An 18,508-nucleotide genomic window follows, 5' to 3' on the forward strand; every position below is an offset into this window, starting at 1 on the left:
GGGAGGGTGGATTTTCAAATGTCACGCCCCCTTGGGGTGTTGGGGGGCGTGGTTCGTTGGCGGCGCTGTCACTCAAGGGGCGGGGTTTTACGCGCGCGGTGACGTCTGAATAGCGGGCGGAGTTTTCCAGTCCGACCTTTCGGCTACGTCATTGTCGTCGGGTCGGGGCTTCTGGTCTGTTGAGGGCGGGGTTTCCCGGATGGACGTGGGGGGCGGAGTTACATAGTGACGTCAGCACGCGTGTGTCGTCATACCCATCCCCAATGGGGCGGGGTTACACGTAGTCTTAGGGGAAGGGTTTCCTCGTCAACGTCACTGCGGTAGGGGCGGAGTTATTGGCCAGGGATGGGGCGGGGCTTCCCTTGATCGACCCTTGGGATGGGGGCGGAGTGTCGTGGCCATGATGTCATGCGGGGGGGCGGGCTTCATATCGACAAGGCCAATCAGGGGGCGGGGTTTCCCGTCCCTGACGATTCGTGCAGAGGGGCGGGGTTACCTCTCTGTGAGGTCACCCGAAGGGGCGGGGTTTACCGTGGTTAACGTCACTGCGTCGTATCGGGGGTGACGTCATGACGCCGTTGCCCCGCTGGTGGTGGTGGTGAAGCGGAGCCGCTGTCGGGCAGAGGGTGAGTGTCTCCCCCCACCCCCCCTCCCCCACACACCGTCACCGGGGGGGGGGGTCACCGCGTCTCTGCACGTCACACAACCCCATTCCTGACCTCCCCGTCCCGACCCCTCACCCCCCATCCTGACCCCTCACCCCCTAACCTGACCCCTCACCCCCATCCTGACCCCTCACCCCCTATCCTGACCCCTCACCCCCTAACCTGACCCCTCACCCCCTATCCTGACCCCTCACCCCCTATCCTGACCCCTCACCCCCCATCCTGACCCCTCACCCCCCATCCTGACCCCTCACCCCCTAACCTGACCCCTCACCCCCTAACCTGACCCCTCACCCCCTAACCTGACCCCTCACCCCCCATCCTGACCCCTCACCCCCCATCCTGACCCCTCACCCCCCATCCTGACCCCTCACCCCCTAACCTGACCCCTCACCCCCTATCCTGACCCCTCACCCCCAATCCTGACCCCCCACTATCCTGACCCCTCTATCCCGACCCCTCACCCCCTAACCTGACCCCTCACCCCCTATCCTGACCCCCCACTATCCTGACCCCTCTATCCCGACCCCTCACCCCCTAACCTGACCCCTCACCCCCTATCCTGACCCCCCACTATCCTGACCCCTCTATCCCGACCCCTCACCCCCTAACCTGACCCCCCACTATCCTGACCCCTCTATCCCGACCCCTCACCCCCTATCCTGACCCCTCACCCCCTATCCTGACCCCCCACTATCCTGACCCCTCTATCCCGACCCCTCACCCCCTAACCTGACCCCCCACTATCCTGACCCCTCTGTCCTGACCCCTCACCCCCTAACCTGACCCCTCACCCCCTATCCTGACCCCCCACTATCCTGACCCCTCTATCCCGACCCCTCACCCCCTAACCTGACCCCCCACTATCCTGACCCCTCTATCCCGACCCCTCACCCCCTAACCTGACCCCTCACCCCCTATCCTGACCCCCCACTATCCTGACCCCTCTATCCCGACCCCTCACCCCCTATCCTGACCCCTCACCCCCTAACCTGACCCCCCACTATCCTGACCCCTCTATCCCGACCCCTCACCCCCTAACCTGACCCCTCTCCCCCTATCCTGACCCCCCTCCCCCTATCCTGACCCCCCACTATCCTGACCCCTCTATCCCGACCCCTCACCCCCTAACCTGACCCCTCTATCCCGACCCCTCACCCCCTATCCTGACCCCCCACTATCCTGACCCCTCTATCCCGACCCCTCACCCCCTAACCTGACCCCCCACTATCCTGACCCCTCTATCCCGACCCCTCACCCCCTAACCTGACCCCTCACCCCCTATCCTGACCCCCCACTATCCTGACCCCTCTATCCCGACCCCTCACCCCCTAACCTGACCCCTCACCCCCTAACCTGACCCCTCACCCCCTATCCTGACCCCTCTATCCTGACCCCCCACCCCCTATCCTGACCCCCCTATCCTGACCCCTCACCCCCTATCCTGACCCCCCCCATCCTGACCCTCCTATCCAGACTCCTCACCCCCATACCGACCCATTACACTATAACCCGATCCCTGACCTTCCCTCCCCCCCCACCCCCCAATCTCGACCCCGACACTGACCCTGGGCAAACTCCTGTGATCCCAAATTGTTGCCCTGACTCTCCTCAATGCACACCTGACATTGGACACCCTGACCCCTGTCCTCAATGGAGCCATTAGGTCGCCCTGGGCCCGAACACAGACTGGAATCCCCACCTCACAGCCCCAGTCCAGCTCACATCAGCCGTCCACTCAAGCTGTACAGCACACAAACAGATCCTTCGGTCCAACCCATCCATGCCAACTATATTAATCTTGTACCACCCGCCAGCACCCGGCCCATATCCCCCCAAACCCTTCCTATTCATAAACCCATCCAGATGCCTCTTAAATGCTGTAATTGTACCAGCCTCCACCACTTCCTCTGGCAGCTCATTCCATACACGTACCACCCTCTGGGGGAAAAAATTGCCCCTTAGGTCCCTTTTATATCTTTCCCCTCTCACCCTAAACCTATGCCCCTCTAGTTCTGGACTCCCCCACCCCAGGGAAAAGACTTTGTCTATTTATCCTATCCATGCCCCTCATGATTTTATAAACCTCTATAAGGTCACCCCTCAGCCTCCGACGCTCCAGGGAAAACAGCCCCAGCCTGTTCAGCCTCTCCCTGTAGCTCAGACCTTCCAACCCTGGCAACATCCTTGTAAATCTTTTCTGATCCCTTTCAAGTTTCACAAAAGCCTGCTTCAGGTAAAGTCTGATAGACCACACCTCAGCTCACCTCCCTCCCTCCTCCCAGCCTCTCCCAGAACTCACCCTGGCCTCAGAGACACACTCCTGTACATGAACCCTCAACTACCTGTGGGCAATTTCTCCCCTTACTGTTTTAAAATCAGAGCGGCTGAGAGAGAGACAGACGGACAGACAGAGGGAGTCAGAGAGGGAGACAGAGTCAGACAGACGGGGAGGGAGGGAGAGAGTGAGAGGCTGAGTCAGAGAGAAAGAGACACACACACACACAGACACACTCAGAAAGAGACAGACAGGGAGGGGAGAGAGAGGGACAGAGCCAGAGAGGGAGAGAGACACAGTGAGAGAAAGAGGGAGACACAGAGAGAGAGAGAGAGAGAGAGAGAGACACAGAAAGAGAGAGAGAGAGAGACATAGTCAGAGAGAGAGGGACCCACACAGAGAGAGAGAGAGAGACAGAGTCAGACAGAGAGAGAGAGAGAGAGAGATGGAGAGAGCACGGAGGGTAATGATGTTGTTCTCTCAGTCCTCACCCGGTTGTATGCGATGACCTTGCTGCAGGTTACAGGGAGGAGACGGCCCGGCCCCACAAGCGATGAGCCCGTGCCTGGACCGTCAGTGTACCTTCGCCATCCTGGTGACCTCGCAGCTCCTGTTCCTGGTCTACTACTCCTTCGGGGGGCTCCAGAGCATCGCCAGCTTCTTCAGCTGGAGCGGCCAGCCCATCTGGGACTACACCATCACCCACGACGTCTACACCAACCTCAGCCTGATCCAGCAGCCGCTCTCAGGGAGTCACTCACTGCCCGACTGCCCCAAAACATCCCCCTACCTGGGTAGGAGGGCGGAACGGAAGGGGGAAGGGGGGAGGGGACAGGGGAAGGGGGGAGGGGACAGGGGGGGATGGGGGAAGGGACAGATCGGGGGGGGGGGGTGGGGGGAAGGCAGGGAAGGGGGCAGGACGGGGGGGTTGTGGGGGATGGGATGTCGAGGAAAAGTCACTAAGATGTGTCCCACCTCTCTTCCCTACCCCACACTCTTCCCCCCCCCCACACTCACCCTCCCTCTCTCCCCCCCTCCCCCTCTCTCTCACTCCTCCTCTCCCCATCCCCCCTCTCTCACCCCCCCCTCTCTCCCCCCCTCTCCCCCACCCCCTCTCTCCCCCTCCTCTCTCTCTCCCCCCTCTCTCCCCCCTCTTGCCCCCCCCTCTCCCCCCCTCTCCCCTCCTCTCTCTCCCCCTCCTCTCTCTCCCCCTCCCTCTCTCCCCCTCCCTCTCTCTCTCTCCTCCTCTCTCTCCTCCCCCCTCCCCCCCCTCTCTCTCCTCCCCCTCCCTCCCCCAGTCGGCCCCCTGTCGATCCAGTTTGAGCAGGTGCCCCCTCTGGCTGGGATCGCGGCCCGGAACCCGCTGGTGCAGGCGGGGGGGTTTTACTCGCCCCCTAACTGTGTGCCCCGGTACCGCACGGCCGTCATCGTGCCCCACCGCAACAGGGAGACCCACCTGCGCCACTTCCTTTACTACCTGCACCCGTTCCTACAGAGGCAGCTGCTGCAGTACGGCATCTACATCATCCACCAGGTGAGACCCCCATGGCGTGCAGACAGTCGGCGCGGGGGTGCGCCTCCCTGCCCTGCAGCTTCTCACAGCTCTCTCTCTCTCCCTCCCCCTCCCTCCTGCGTGGGGCTGTGCGCCCCCCGACCTCTAGGCCGGGAACCAGACCTTCAACCGAGCCAAGCTCCTCAACGTCGGGGTCAAAGAGGCGCTGCGGGACGAGGAGTGGGACTGTCTCTTCCTGCACGACGTCGACCTGATCCCAGAGAACGATCACAACCTCTACGTCTGTGACCCTGACAACCCCAAGCACGTCTCCATCGCTATGAACAAGTTCGGGTACAGGTGAGGCCGGGCGGGCGCCGAAATCGCCGTGAAAAGGGGGGGGGGCGTTCCACGGGGAGCGCTGCTGGGTCCACTTCGAGTGGACAGCGGAAGGCAGGGTTAGTAAGTTAGTGTTTGACGAGGAGAGTGAAGGGGATTATCGCCGATCAGCTGGGTCGATGGGCTGACGGAGTGGCAGATGGAGTCAAATTTGGATAAATGTGAGGTGCTGCATTTTGGGAAAGCAGGATGTATCCGGTTAATATCAGGGCCCTGGGTCATGTTGGAGGACAGAGGGGCCGAGGGAATCACGGATGTCATCCTATGACGTTTTTTGACAGGGCGGTTAAGAAGGTGTTGAGCACGCTCGCCTTCATTGCTCAGACTTGGGAGTTCAGGAGCTGGAGAATGTCACGTTGGGGTTATACAGGACATTGGTGAGGTTCCGTCTGGGGCACTGTGTCCAGTTATTGCTCAGCCCTTTGAGTGTAGGAGTTGGGGAATGTCACGTTGGGGTTATACAGGACATTGGTGAGGTTCCGTCTGGAGCACTCTGTCCACTTATTGCTCAGCCCTTTGAGTGTAGGAGTTGGGGGAATGTCATGTTGGGGTTATACAGGACATTGCTGCAAATGTGTTGCTGGTCAAAGCACAGCAGGCCAGGCAGCATCTCAGGAATAGAGAATTCAACGTTTCGAGCATAAGCCCTTCTTGCCTGGCCTGCTGTGCTTTGACCAGCAACACATTTGCAGCTGTGATCTCCAGCATCTGCAGACCTCATTTTTTACTCTTATACAGGACATTGGTGAGGTCCCGTCTGGAGCACTGTGTCCAGTTATTGCTCAGTCCTTTTGAGTGTAGGAATTGGGGAATGTCATGTTGGGGTTGTACAGGACATTGGTGAGGTCCCGTCTGGAGCACTGTGTCCAGTTATTGCTCAGTCCTTTTGAGTGTAGGAGTTGGGGAATGTCATGTTGGGGTTATACAGGACATTGGTGAGGTCCCGTCTGGAGCACTGTGTCCAGTCCCGGTCGCCCCGTTACAGGAAAGAGATTATTAACCCTGAGAGGGGTTCAGAAGGGATTTACCAGGAGGTTGCTGGGGACAGAGGGGTTTGAGATAGAGGGAGAAACTGGACAGGTTGGGACCTCTTTGACTGGAGTGTTGAGAGCTTTAGAAAATCCTGAGGTTGGGGAGTGGGGAAGGTGGGGGGGGATAGATAAGATGGAGGGCAGGTGGCTTTTTCCCCCCGAGGTGGGGGAGTTGAAAACAAGAGGGGGTATTTTGAAGGGGAAAGGAGAGAGATTTAAAAGGGACACAAGGTGCAATTGTGTCACGCAGAGGGTGCTCCGCGTTCAGAATGATCTCCCTGAGGAAGTGCTGGGTATGGCTACAAAGACATTTGGCTAAGGACACGAACATGGAGGGGAGATGGGCCAGGAGCAGGCGGGCGGCACCAGGGTCAGTATGGACCGGTTGGGCCGAAAGGTCTGTTTCCGCGCTCCTCTCTCCGAAGGAGTGTTCCATCGCACCCGGGCTCGCGCGCGTTCGGAGAACAAGATTAACGGTGGGTTTCTCAGCCGGGACTCTGTTGGATTTCCGGTAATTCTGACCCTCCTTTATCTTGCAGGCTTCCTTACAAGACCTACTTTGGTGGGGTATCAGCAGTAACACCAGAACAGTATCTCCAGATGAATGGCTTCCCCAATGAATACTGGGGCTGGGGTGGAGAGGATGATGACATCGCCACCAGGTAACACCCGGCCCGCACCACTCGCTTAGTTTCCAGTCTGTAACTCACTCCCAGGGTATCAATTATTCTGTATATAACCCACCCTGAACCCCTCGGTTAGATTCCAGTCTGTAACTCCCTCCCGGGGTATCTGTTATTCTGTATATAACCCACCCTGAACCCCTCTATTAGATCGCAGTCTGTAACTCACTCCCGGGTATTTGTTATTCTGTATATAACCCACCCTGAACCCCTCGATTAGATTCCAGTCTGTAACTCACTCCCGGGGTATCTGTTATTCTGTATATAACCCACACTGAACCCCTCGATTAAATTCCAGTCTGTAACTCACTCCCGGGGTATCTGTTATTCTGTATATAACCCACCCTGAACCCCCTCGATTAGATTCCAGTCTGTAACTCACTCCCGGGTATCTGTTATTCTGTATATAACCCACCCTGAACCCCTCGATTAGATTCCAGTCTGTAACTCACTCCCGGGTATCTGTTATTCTGTATATAACCCACCCTGAACCCCCTCGATCAGATTCCAGTCTGTAACTCACTCCCAGGTATCTGTTATTCTGTATATAACCCACCCTGAACCACTCGATTAGATCCCAGTCTGTAACTCCCTCCCGGGTATTTGTTATTCTGTATATAACCCACCCCGAACCCCTTGATTAGATTCCAGTCTGTAACTCACTCCCGGGGTATCTGTTATTCTGTATATAATCCACCCTGAACCCCCTCGATTAGATTCCAGTCTGTAATTCACTCCCGGGTATCTGTTATTCTGTATATAACCCACCCTGAACCCCTCGATTAGATTCCAGTCTGTAACTCACTCCCCGGTATCTGTTATTCTGTATATAACCCACCCTGAACCCTTCAATTAGATTCCAGTCTGTAACTCACTCCCGGGTATCTGTTATTCTGTATATAACCCACCCTGAACCCCTCTATTAGATCCCAGTCTGTAACTCACTCCCGGGTATTTGTTATTCTGTATATAACCCACCCTGAACCCCTCGATTAGATTCCAGTCTGTAACTCACTCCCGGGGTATCTGTTATTCTGTATATAACCCACACTGAACCCCTCGATTAAATTCCAGTCTGTAACTCACTCCCGGGTATCTGTTATTCTGTATATAACCCACCCTGAACCCCTCGATTAGATTCCAGTCTGTAACTCACTCCCGGGTATCTGTTATTCTGTATATAACCCACCCTGAATCCCCTCGATTAGATTCCAGTCTGTAACTCACTCCCAGGTATCTGTTATTCTGTATATAACCCACCCTGAACCCCTCGATTAGATTCCAGTCTGTAACTCACTCCCCGGTATCTGTTATTCTGTATATAACCCACCCTGAACCACTCAATTAGATTCCAGTCTGTATCTCACTCCCGGGTATCTGTTATTCTGTATATAACCCACCCTGAACCACTCGATTAGATCCCAGTCTGTAACTCCCTCCCGGGGTATTTGTTATTCTGTATATAACCCACCCCGAACCCCTTGATTAGATTCCAGTCTGTAACTCACTCCCGGGTATCTGTTATTCTGTATATAATCCACCCTGAACCCCCTCGATTAGATTCCAGTCTGTAACTCACTCCCGGTATCTGTTATTCTGTATATAACCCACCCTGAACTCCTCGATTAGATCCCAGTCTGTAACTCACTCCCGGGGTATCTGTTATTCTGTATATAACCCACCCTGAACCCTTCGATTAGATCCCAGTCGGTAACTCCCTCCCGGGGTATCTGTTATTCTGTATATAACCCACCCTGAACCCCTCGATTAGATTCCAGTCTGTAACTCACTCCCGGGGTATCTGTTATTCTGTATATAACCCACCCTGAACCCCTCGATTAGATCCCAGTCTGTAACTCACTCCCGGGGTATCTGTTATTCTGTATACAATTGACAAAGGAAAGGCAAGATGTCACAGATCTCGTGAGAAAGATGGAATGTGATTGAGGGGGACCTGAATTCTGTCGCTGTGAGGAGACGGTGTGTGGAGTGGGCGGTGGGGAGAGACAGATAGGCTGAAGGACAGGGATTGGGGGAGTGAGTGTTCAGAAACAGGCACAGAGAATGCTGGAGAAATGCCGTAGGTCCAACAGTGTCTGTGGGGAGTGAAACCGAGGGAAGGTTTTGAGTGTGGCAAGACTTCGGTCAGAGATAAAAAAAAATTCAAGTCATTTCAGATGTGGAAAGTTAACACTGTCTGCTTGATGCTCCCAGACCTGCCGAGTTTCCCCAGCACTCGGTGTGTGTGTGTCTGTGTGCGTGTATGTGAGTCTGTGTGTGTGTGTGTGCGTGTCCGTGTGCGTGTCCGTGTGCGTGTCCGTGTGCGTGTCCGTGTGTGTGTGCGTGTCTGTGTGTGCGTGTCTGTGTGTGCGAGTCTGTGTGTATGTTTCAGATTTCCAGCATCTGCACTGTTTTGCATGTATTACTGCAGAGGTGAGCATTCCTAATCTCTCTCTCTCTCTCTCTGGCGAGATCTGACTGCCTTGTTGTTGTCATTGTTCTCATTGTCATTCATATATCATTCTCTCTCCCGTCCCCCCACTCCACGCTGACTTCCTGTATCTATTCCTCTAACCCTTTCTCCTTCAATGTTCCAGGGACATCAGCATGTAAAGGTGAGTTTCGTGCTATCACTCAGTAACCCCTCTCCCCCCCAGCGCCCTGTGTTACTGACTGTATCTCTCCTGATGTTAATCCAGCTCCCTCACACTGTCACTCAGTAACCCCTCTCCCCCCCAGCGCCCTGTGTTACTGACTGTATCTCTCCTGATGTTAATCCAGCTCCCTCACACTGTCACTCAGTAACCCCTCTCCCCCCCCCAGCGCCCTGTGTTACTGACTGTATCTCTCCTGATGTTAATCCAGCTCCCTCACACTGTCACTCAGTAACCCCTCTCCCCCCCCAGCGCCCTGTGTTACTGACTGTATCTCTCCTGATGTTAATCCAGCTCCCACACACTGTCACTCAGTAACCCCTCTCCCCCCCAGCGCCCTGTGTTACTGACTGTATCTCTCCTGATGTTAATCCAGCTCCCTCACACTGTCACTCAGTAACCCCTCTCCCCCCCAGCGCCCTGTGTTACTGACTGTATCTACCCTGGTGTTAATCCAGCTCCCTCGCACTGTCACTCAGTAACCCCTCTCCCCCCCAGCGCCCTGTGTTACTGACTGTATCTCTCCTGATGTTAATCCAGCTCCCTCACACTGTCCCTCAGTAACCCCTCTCACCCCCAGCGCCCTGTGTTACTGACTGTATCTACCCTGGTGTTAATCCAGCTCCCTCACACTGTCACTCAGTAACCCCTCTCCCCCCCAGCGCCCTGTGTTACTGACTGTATCTCTCCTGATGTTAATCCAGCTCCCTCACACTGTCACTCAGTAACCCCTCTCCCCCCCAGCGCCCTGTGTTACTGACTGTATCTCTCCTGGTGTTAATCCAGCTCCCTCACACTGTCACTCAGTAACCCCTCTCCCCCCCAGCGCCCTGTGTTACTGACTGTATCTCTCCTGATGTTAATCCAGCTCCCTCACACTGTCACTCAGTAACCCCTCTCCCCCCCAGCGCCCTGTGTTACTGACTGTATCTCTCCTGATGTTAATCCAGCTCCCTCACACTGTCACTCAGTTACCCCTCTCTCCCCCAGCGCCCTGTGTTACTGACTGTATCTCTCCTGATGTTAATCCAGCTCCCTCACACTGTCACTCAGTAACCCCTCTCCCCCCCAGCGCCCTGTGTTACTGACTGTATCTCTCCTGGTATGACACTGACCTGCTTATGCTGTCACTCAGTAGCTGCTGTCTCCTCAGTGCCCTGTTCCTGACTGGATCTTCACTGCGTTACCTGTCACTCCTTTTCTATTATCCTCCTCTTTCTCTGCCAGTCCTTGCCTTTTTCATTAGATCTCTATCTTTCTTTCTCTGTGTCCCCACCTTCACCCTCTCTCTTCTCCTGCCCTTCCTCTTCTGTCTGTGTTACTACCGTTCACTTTGTCTCTCCCTTGTACACTCGCTGTCATCCCTTTCCATTCAACTCTCACTGTTTCTTCCATCTCTCTCTCTCTCTCTCTCTCTCTCTCTCTGCTCTGCCAGCCCCCCCCCCCCCTCTTCAGTCTGTTTCCCCATTCCCCCCCTCGGTACAGAATCCCTGTTCCCCTCTGTCTTCCCTCTTGCAGTCTCTTTTCTCCCCAACACCCTGAGTCCACTCTCCTGCTCTCTCCTTCCATGAGCAAACCTCCCCACCCTCCCCTTTGTTCTCCTATCTCTCTTCCACAGGTTGAGAATCTCTATCTTGACTTCTGGCCTCTCTGTTTATCTCTCTCTCTCTCCCTCTGCCCTTCTCTCTCTCTCTCGCTGTCCCTCTCTGTCTGGAAGTCTCTCTCTCTCTCGCGCTCTCTCTCTCTCTCTCTCTCTCCCTCCCCCTCGCTCTTGCGCCTGCTCGCTCTCTGTCTGGATGTTGGTTGCTGGCTGAGCTGGAAGGTTGATTTTTCCAACGTTTCCTCACCCTCCTGGGTGACATCCCTCTCCCGATGTAGCTCCATCCGGAGGCTCCCTGTTCCCCAGTGTGGTGCGGAAATGTCTGGGAAGGAACCTCCCCGCTCAGCGAGCAAACCCACATCCAGAACCTCAACCTCAGCTCCAAGTCTTCTCAAAACTCACTCTTTGCCTCTCTGTCTCTCTCTCTCTCTGTCTCTCTCTGCGTCTCGCACTCTCTCTCTGCGTCTCTCGCACTCTCTCTCTCTGCGTCTCTCGCACACTCTCCCTGCGTCTCTCGCACACTCTCCCTGCGTCTCTCGCACACTCTCCCTGCGTCTCTCGCACACTCTCCCTGCGTCTCTCACACATACACTCTCTCTGCGTCTCTCGCACACTCTCCCTGCGTCTCTCGCACACTCTCTCTGCGTCTCTCGCACACTCTCCCTGCGTCTCTCGCACACTCTCCCTGCGTCTCTCGCACACTCTCCCTGCGTCTCTCGCACACTCTCCCTGCGTCTCTCGCACACTCTCCCTGCGTCTCTCACACATACACTCTCTCTGCGTCTCTCGCACACTCTCCCTGCATCTCTCGCACACTCTCTCTGCGTCTCTCGCACACTCTCTCTGCGTCTCTCGCACACTCTCTCTGCGTCTCTCGCACACTCTCCCTGCGTCTCTCGCACACTCTCCCTGCGTCTCTCGCACACTCTCCCTGCGTCTCTCGCACACTCTCCCTGCAGACGCACACTCTCCCTGCGTCTCTCGCACACTCTCCCTGCGTCTCTCGCACACTCTCTCTGCGTCTCTCGCACACTCTCCCTGCGTCTCTCACACACACTCTCTCCCTGCATCTCTCGCACACTCTCCCTGTGTCTCTCGCACACTCTCTCTGCGTCTCTCGCACACTCTCCCTGCATCTCTGACACACACTCTCTCTCTGCGTCTCTCACTCTCTCTGCGCCTCTCACACTCATTCTGTCTTTTGCGCCCGCGGCCTCACTCTCAGACTCTGCGTCTCTCTCGCACGTGCACATACTCACAGCATCACTCGGTCTCCATCTCTGTGTCTCTGTCTGTCTCTCTATGTTCATTTGGAACCCATGTACTGACCTCTCTCTGTTACTGTCTCGCTATCCGTGGGAAAAAAGGCCACTCCACATCTCCCCCCTCCCCCCGGCTCTCCTCCCCACCCCGTCTCTCCCTTCCCCCCCGTCTCTCCCTCCCTCCCCCCCCGCGCTCCCCCCACCCCGTCTCTCCCTTCCCCCCCCCATCTCTCTCTTCCCCCCCCTTCTCTCCCCCCCCAGTCTCTCCCTCCCCCCGTCTCTCCCTTCCCCCCCCCCCGTCCCTCCCTCCCCTCTCCATCCTTTAGAGAAGGACCCCACATTGACGAGTCCTGTGCCCCTCTCCTCCCCACCACCCCACCCCCGTACTGAGTTGAGAAACCCCAGGACTGTCCTGACTCTGGGTCCCGAGTGGAGACGCCCCTGCAGCTCCCCCCGTTGAGAAGCCCCCCCCTGCGCTGCCCCCCCCCCCCTCTCCCCCAGGGCCCTGTGCTGACCTGTTGCCCTCCCCTCCCGCAGGCTGCATTTGGCTGGGATGAAGATCTCCCGGCCAGCCCTGTCGCTGGGCCGCTACAAGATGATCAAACACAGACTGGACCAGGGCAACGAGGAGAATCCCAAAAGGTATGGAGGCGTGGGGGGGGTGGGGGCTTCGTTCTCAGCGCCCGACGGTGGAGAGGAGCTGGTGGGGGTGCACAGGGAAGCAAACATCCGGGCAGGTGCCCCTTTGCGAAATGCTGACCAAAAACAAGATGGCCGAAGCTTCCATTCTCGGCTTCAGAATGCAGCGCTTGCCGTTTTCGGTAAACCAATCGCAGAGCTGGACAGCACGGAGGCAGGCCCTTCGGTACCAACTCGCCCGAGGGGTGGCATGGTGGGCACAGTGGTTAGCACTCGCTGCCTCATGGCGCCAGGGTCCCAGGTTCGATTCCCGCCTCAGGGGCGACTGACTGTGTGGGAGTTTGCACATTCTCCCCGTGTCTGAGTGGGTTTCCTCCCACAGTCCAAAGGTGTGTAGGTTAGGGTGGATTGGCCATGCTAAATTACCCATAGTGCTCAGGGATGTGTAGGTTAGGGTGGATTGGCCATGCTAAATTACCCATAGTGCTCAGGGATGTGCAGGTTAGGGTGGATTGGCCATGCTAAATTACCCATAGTGCTCAGGGATGTGTAGGTTAGGGTGGATTGGCCATGCTACATTACCCATAGTGCTCAGGGATGTGTAGGTTAGGGTGGATTGGCCATGCTAAATTACCCCATAGTGCCCAGGGATGTGTAGGTTAGGGTGGATTGGCCATGCTAAATTACCCATAGTGCTCAGGGATGTGTAGGTTAGGGTGGATTGGCCATGCTAAATTACCCCATAGTGCCCAGGGATGTGTAGGTTAGGGTGGATTGGCCATGCTAAATTACCCATAGTGTTCAGGGATGTGTAGGTTAGGGTGCATTGGCCATGCTAAATTACCCCATAGTGCTCAGGGATGTGTAGGTTAGGGTGGATTGGCTATGCTAAATTACCCCATAGTGTTCAGGGATGTGCAGGTTAGGGTGGATTGGCCATGCTAAATTACCCCATAGTGCCCAGGGATGTGTAGGTTAGGGTGGATTGGCCATGCTAAATTACCCATAGTGTTCAGGGATGTGTAGGTTAGGGTGCATTGGCCATGCTAAATTACCCCATAGTGCTCAGGGATGTGTAGGTTAGGGTGGATTGGCTATGCTAAATTACCCCATAGTGTTCAGGGATGTGTAGGTTAGGGTGGATTGGCCATGCTAAATTACCCCATAGTGCTCAGGGATGTGTAGGTTAGGGTGGATTGGCCATGCTAAATTACCCCATAGTGCCCAGGGATGTGTAGGTTAGGTGCATTAGTCAGAGGTAAATATAGGATAATGGGGTAGGGGGAAATGGGTCTGCACAGATACTCTTCAGAGGGTCTGTATTGACTTGTTGGGCCGAAGGGTCAGTTTCCACACTGTAGAGAATATGATATCCCAACCCAATCTCGTCCCACCTGCCAGCACCCGGCCCATATCCCCCCAAACCCTTCCTATTCATAAACCCATCCAGATGCCTCTTAAATGCTGTAATTGTACCAGCCCCCACCACTTCCTCTGGCAGCTCATTCCATACACGTACCACCCTCTGGGTGAAAAAGTTGCCCCTTAGGTCTCTTTTATATCTTTCCCCTCTCACCCTAAACCTATGCCCCTCTAGTTCTGGACTCCCCCACCCCAGGGGAAAAGACTTTGTCTATTTACCCTATCCATGCCCCTCATGATGTTATAAACCTCTATAAGGTCACCCCTCAGCCTCCCAGGGAAACATATCACAGCCTCTCGTAGAATTCTCCGCGTGTGTGGGGGAATAAACGGCTCGTCGAATTGCTAAAAACACAACAAAAAAAAAAATTTGTGTCCTTTAAGGAAGAAATTCTCCCCTGCTTATCTGGTCTGAGCCGCATGTGAATGCAGACCCACAGCCATGTGGTTGTCTCTGGGAAATGAGGGGTGGACAATCGATGTGGGGCCATGCCAGTGACACCCAGATCCCATCGGGGAATTTAAAAATCCGACCTGGGGATGTTTGCCAATGATTGTTCAATGTTCAGCACCGTTAATGTGTCCTCAGATACTGAAGCAGCCCCGTGTTCAAATGCGACAAGATCTGGGCAATACCCAGGCTTGTGCTGACAAGTGGCAGGGAACAGCTGTGCCACACAAATGCCAGGCTCTGACCATCTCCAATAAGAGACATTCCATCCATTAACCCCACGGCCGTCACTGAATCCCAACCCCCAGGGGGTTCCCATTCACCAGAAACACAACTGGGCTCCCCCACATCAACCCAGCGGCTCCAAGAGCAGGGTCCGAGGCTGGGAATCCTGCAGCGAGTCACTCCCCTCCTGACTCTCCCCCCAAAGCCTGTCCCACCATCTACAAGGCCCAGGACAGGAGGGGGAGGGAATACTCCCCACTTGCCCCTGGGTGGGGGCAGCTCCAACAACACTCAAGAAGCTCGACCCCATCCAGGGACAAAGCAGCGCCCCCCCTGCGGGATTGGCCCCCCACCCACAAACACCCCCCTCCCTCCCTCCCCCACCGACGCTCAGTAGCAGCGGTGTGGACCATCTACAAGGTGCCCTGCAGAAATTCCCCAAAGACCCTCAGGCAGCACCTTCCAAACCCCACGGCCACTTCCATCCCGAAGGACAAGGGGCAGCAGGTACATGGGAACACCAGCCCCCTGCAAGTTCCCCTCCGAGCCCCCTCCCCATCCCGCCTCGGGAATATATCGCCCTCCCTTCAGTGTGGCTGGGTCAGAATCCTGGAATCCCCTCCCTCAGGGGCATTGTGGGTCTACCCACAGCACATGGGGGGGTCAAGGAGGGAGCTCACCCCCACCTTCTCAAGGGGAGGGGGGGGCAAGAAATACATGGACTGCGGTGGGTGATGAGGCACAGGAGCAGAAATTAGGCCATTCAACCCATCAGGCCTGGTCTGCCAGACGTGTCTCAGTCCCATTCTCCCAGTGACCCTTGACAACAAAGATGGCCGCTCACCCCCCCACCCCCCCAATCTCCTCAGTCGGGGGCAACTAGGGACAGGCAAGGAATACTGCTTAGTCTGTGACACTCCCATCTGCTAAACAAATGAAATTACTGACACAATTCTCTCTCTTCCTGTCAATCTCTCCCTTTCCCCTCGTTGTCTTCCTCACTCTCTCTTTCTCTGTGGATCCCCTCCCCCCCGTCCCCCCCCGACCTTTCTGTATCTGCTGCTCCCTTTGCCTGTTTCTCTTTATTGGTCACTGTCCCTTTCCCTGTTCACGTTGTATACTCTCCCCTCTTCTGCATCTCTCTCGTCTTTTCCTCTCCCCTCTTTCCCTTTCCCTCTCTCTCTACCCTTCCCTCCCTCCCTGTCCCCTCTCTCTCTCCGCCCCTCTCCCCCCCCCCACTCTCTCTCTCTCTCTCCCCCACCCCACTCTCTGGCTCCCCACTCTCTCTCTTTCCCCTCCCCACCCTCTCTCTCCCCCCCACACCCCCCTTCTCTCTCCCCCCCCCTCTCTCCCCCACCCCACTCTCTCTCTCCCCCACCCCACTCTCTCTCTCTCTCTCGCCCACCCCCCTCTCTCTCTCCCCCACTCCCCTCTCTCTCTCTCTCTCCCCCACCCCCCTCTCTCTCTCTCCCCCACCCCCTCTCTCTCTCTCTCGCCCAACCCCCCTCTCTCTCTCTCATTCCCCCTCTCCCCCACCCCACTCTCTCTCTCTCCCCCACCCCCCTCTCTCTCTCTCCCCCTCTCCCCCTCCCCCACCCACTCTCTCTCTCTCTCTCTCTCTCTCCCTCTCCCCCACCCCACTCTCTCTCTCTCTCTCCCCCTACTTCCTCTCTCCCCCTCTCTCTCTCCCCCTACTCCCTCTCTCCCTCTCTCCCCCCCCCCCCCCCCCCGCCCCCGTGTCCCAGGTTTGACCTCCTGTTCCGGACCCGGAGATCCTGGAAGCAGGACGGGATGAATTCCCTGACCTACGTGGTGCTGAGCCGGCAGCGGCTGCGGTTGTTCACCAACGTCACGGCTGACATTGGCCTGGCCCCCAGCCGCCAAGGTGGCACTCAGCGGGTACCTCCTGCCAACAGCGCCAAGGGGCTCCAGGCTGGAGGGAGGATGTGAGCAGCAGCTCGGGAGAGGCACCAGCCAGCCCACCCAGCTCTCCCCAGGCCACCCACCGCCTTTCACACAACACCTTCAGGCCATTTGGGAAGTGGGGGACGGTGTTGGGATCGGAATGTGCTGCTCTGAACTCGTGGCCTTGTGTGTGTGTGTGTGTGTAGTGTGTGTGTGTAGTGTGTGTGTGTGTGTGTGTGTGGTGGGGTGTGGTGTGTGTGTGTGTGTGTGTGTGGTGGGGTGTGTGTGTGTGGGGTGTGAGTGTGTGGGGTGTGAGTGTGTGTGTGTGTGTGGGTGTGAGTGTGTGTGTGTTGTGTGGGGTGTGGGGTGTGTGTGTGGGGGGGGTGTGTGTGTGGGGGGGGTGTGTGTGTGGGGGGGGTGTGTGTGTGTGTGTGTGGCGTGTGTGTGGTGGGGCGTGTGGTGTGGTGTGTGTGTGGTGTGTGTGTGTGTGGTGTGTGTGGGTGTGGTGGTGTGTGGTGTGTGTGGGTGTGGTGAGGTGTGTGTGTGTGTGGTGGGGCGTGTGTGGGGTGTGTGTATGTGGGGTGTGAGTGTGTGTGTGTGTGTGGGGTGTGAGTGTGTGTGTGTGTGGGGGTGTGTGTGTGTGTGGGGGGGTGTGTGTGTGTGTGGGGTGTGTGTGTGTGTGTGGGGTGTGTGTGTGTGTGTGTGGTGGGGCGTGTTTGTGTGTGTGGTGTGGTGTGTGTGGGTGTGGTGGTGGTGTGGGTGTGGTGGGGCTGGTGTGTGTGTGGTGGGGCGTATGTGGGTGTGGTGTGTGTGTGTGTGTGTGTGTGGTGTGGTGGTGTGTGTGTGGTGGGGCGTGTGTGTGTGTGTGTGTGGTGGGGCGTGTGTGTGTGTGTGTGGTGGGGCGTGTGTGTGTGTGTGTGGTGTGGCGTGTGTTTGTGTGTGTGGTGTGGTGTGTGTTTGTGTGTGTGGTGTGTGTGGGTTGTGTGTGTGCAAATCAGCACGCTCTTGGGGGTGGGGGGACATCCGTGAGGGCGTGTGTGTGTGTGTGTGTCAGAGACCGCGTGAGAGTGAGTGCAGGAGAGAGCGCGAGAGAGCAAATGTAAGTGTGAGAGAGCGAGCATCCGTGTGGGTGAGAGAGAGAGAGAGAGCGTGGATGCGCGCTTGGACCGTCAGTGTGGAGCTGGCCGTGCAGAGTGGCAGTCTGACCCATAGCCCGCTCCATCTCAAGGTAGGGGCGCAGAAGGATGTTCGACTGGGTGAAGCATCACAGCTGAGCCCCAGGTGACATCCCTCTCCCTCAGAAAGAAGCCGGCTTCCATGGGGTGGTCAGTGTTTGCCAGGGGAGTGGAGTTGGAGGCTGGTAACTAGCTGGAGTGAGTGTGTGTGTGTGTGTGCGCGCGTTGACATGCTATAGGGTGGCACTGACATCTGAACCAGTCCTAGTGACAGCTGTATCTGAATGGAGTGGGGAGACGTCTCTCGAGAGTGAGTGGGCTGATGTTTATATATTGTGTGTGTGTGTGTGTGTGTGTGTGTGTGTAAATACAGAATGTGGTTTCAATCTATTGGTGATTTTCTAGTGAAACTCACTATTATCAATTTCCAGAAATAAATAGTTTAATTTTTATAATATATTTTGTGAGTGTGTGTGTCTCTCTCTCTCTCTCTCCCTCTTTCTAGGTAAAGGACAGAGTAAATCTCCCCGGAGAGGTACTTCATGCTATCTGACAGACAATACAGAGCCCCCTTTATGCTTTTAAACTGAAAATACAGCTTCCTCCTGATGCTCGCCAGCAATGACC

General features: G+C 56.3%; 1 protein-coding gene across 1 annotated transcript; it reads left to right on the top strand.

The window, feature by feature from the left end:
- The first annotated feature begins 536 nt into the window (after positions 1 to 536).
- On the top strand, positions 537 to 16,952 carry b4galt3 (UDP-Gal:betaGlcNAc beta 1,4- galactosyltransferase, polypeptide 3). Its single transcript, XM_060822531.1, has 7 exons — positions 537 to 626; positions 3,463 to 3,737; positions 4,242 to 4,477; positions 4,605 to 4,795; positions 6,405 to 6,527; positions 12,602 to 12,706; positions 16,547 to 16,952. Exons 2-7 carry the CDS (start codon positions 3,497 to 3,499, stop codon positions 16,749 to 16,751), a joined length of 1,101 nt encoding a protein of 366 aa, XP_060678514.1. The 5' UTR covers positions 537 to 626; positions 3,463 to 3,496; the 3' UTR covers positions 16,752 to 16,952.
- The last annotated feature ends 1,556 nt before the right edge of the window (positions 16,953 to 18,508 follow it).

Source organism: Hemiscyllium ocellatum, unplaced genomic scaffold, assembly GCF_020745735.1.
Source record: "Hemiscyllium ocellatum isolate sHemOce1 unplaced genomic scaffold, sHemOce1.pat.X.cur. scaffold_1046_pat_ctg1, whole genome shotgun sequence".
NCBI lineage: Eukaryota > Metazoa > Chordata > Chondrichthyes > Orectolobiformes > Hemiscylliidae > Hemiscyllium > Hemiscyllium ocellatum.

Excerpts from the sequence above, each read along its gene's own strand:
- b4galt3 (XM_060822531.1), top strand. The coding sequence starts at position 3,497 with ATGAGCCCGTGCCTGGACCGTCAGTGTACCTTCGCCATCCTGGTGACC. Across the intron at positions 4,796-6,404 it reads ATGAACAAGTTCGGGTACAG|GCTTCCTTACAAGACCTACT; the intron begins GTGAGGCCGGGC and ends TTTATCTTGCAG. Across the intron at positions 12,707-16,546 it reads AACGAGGAGAATCCCAAAAG|GTTTGACCTCCTGTTCCGGA; the intron begins GTATGGAGGCGT and ends CCCGTGTCCCAG.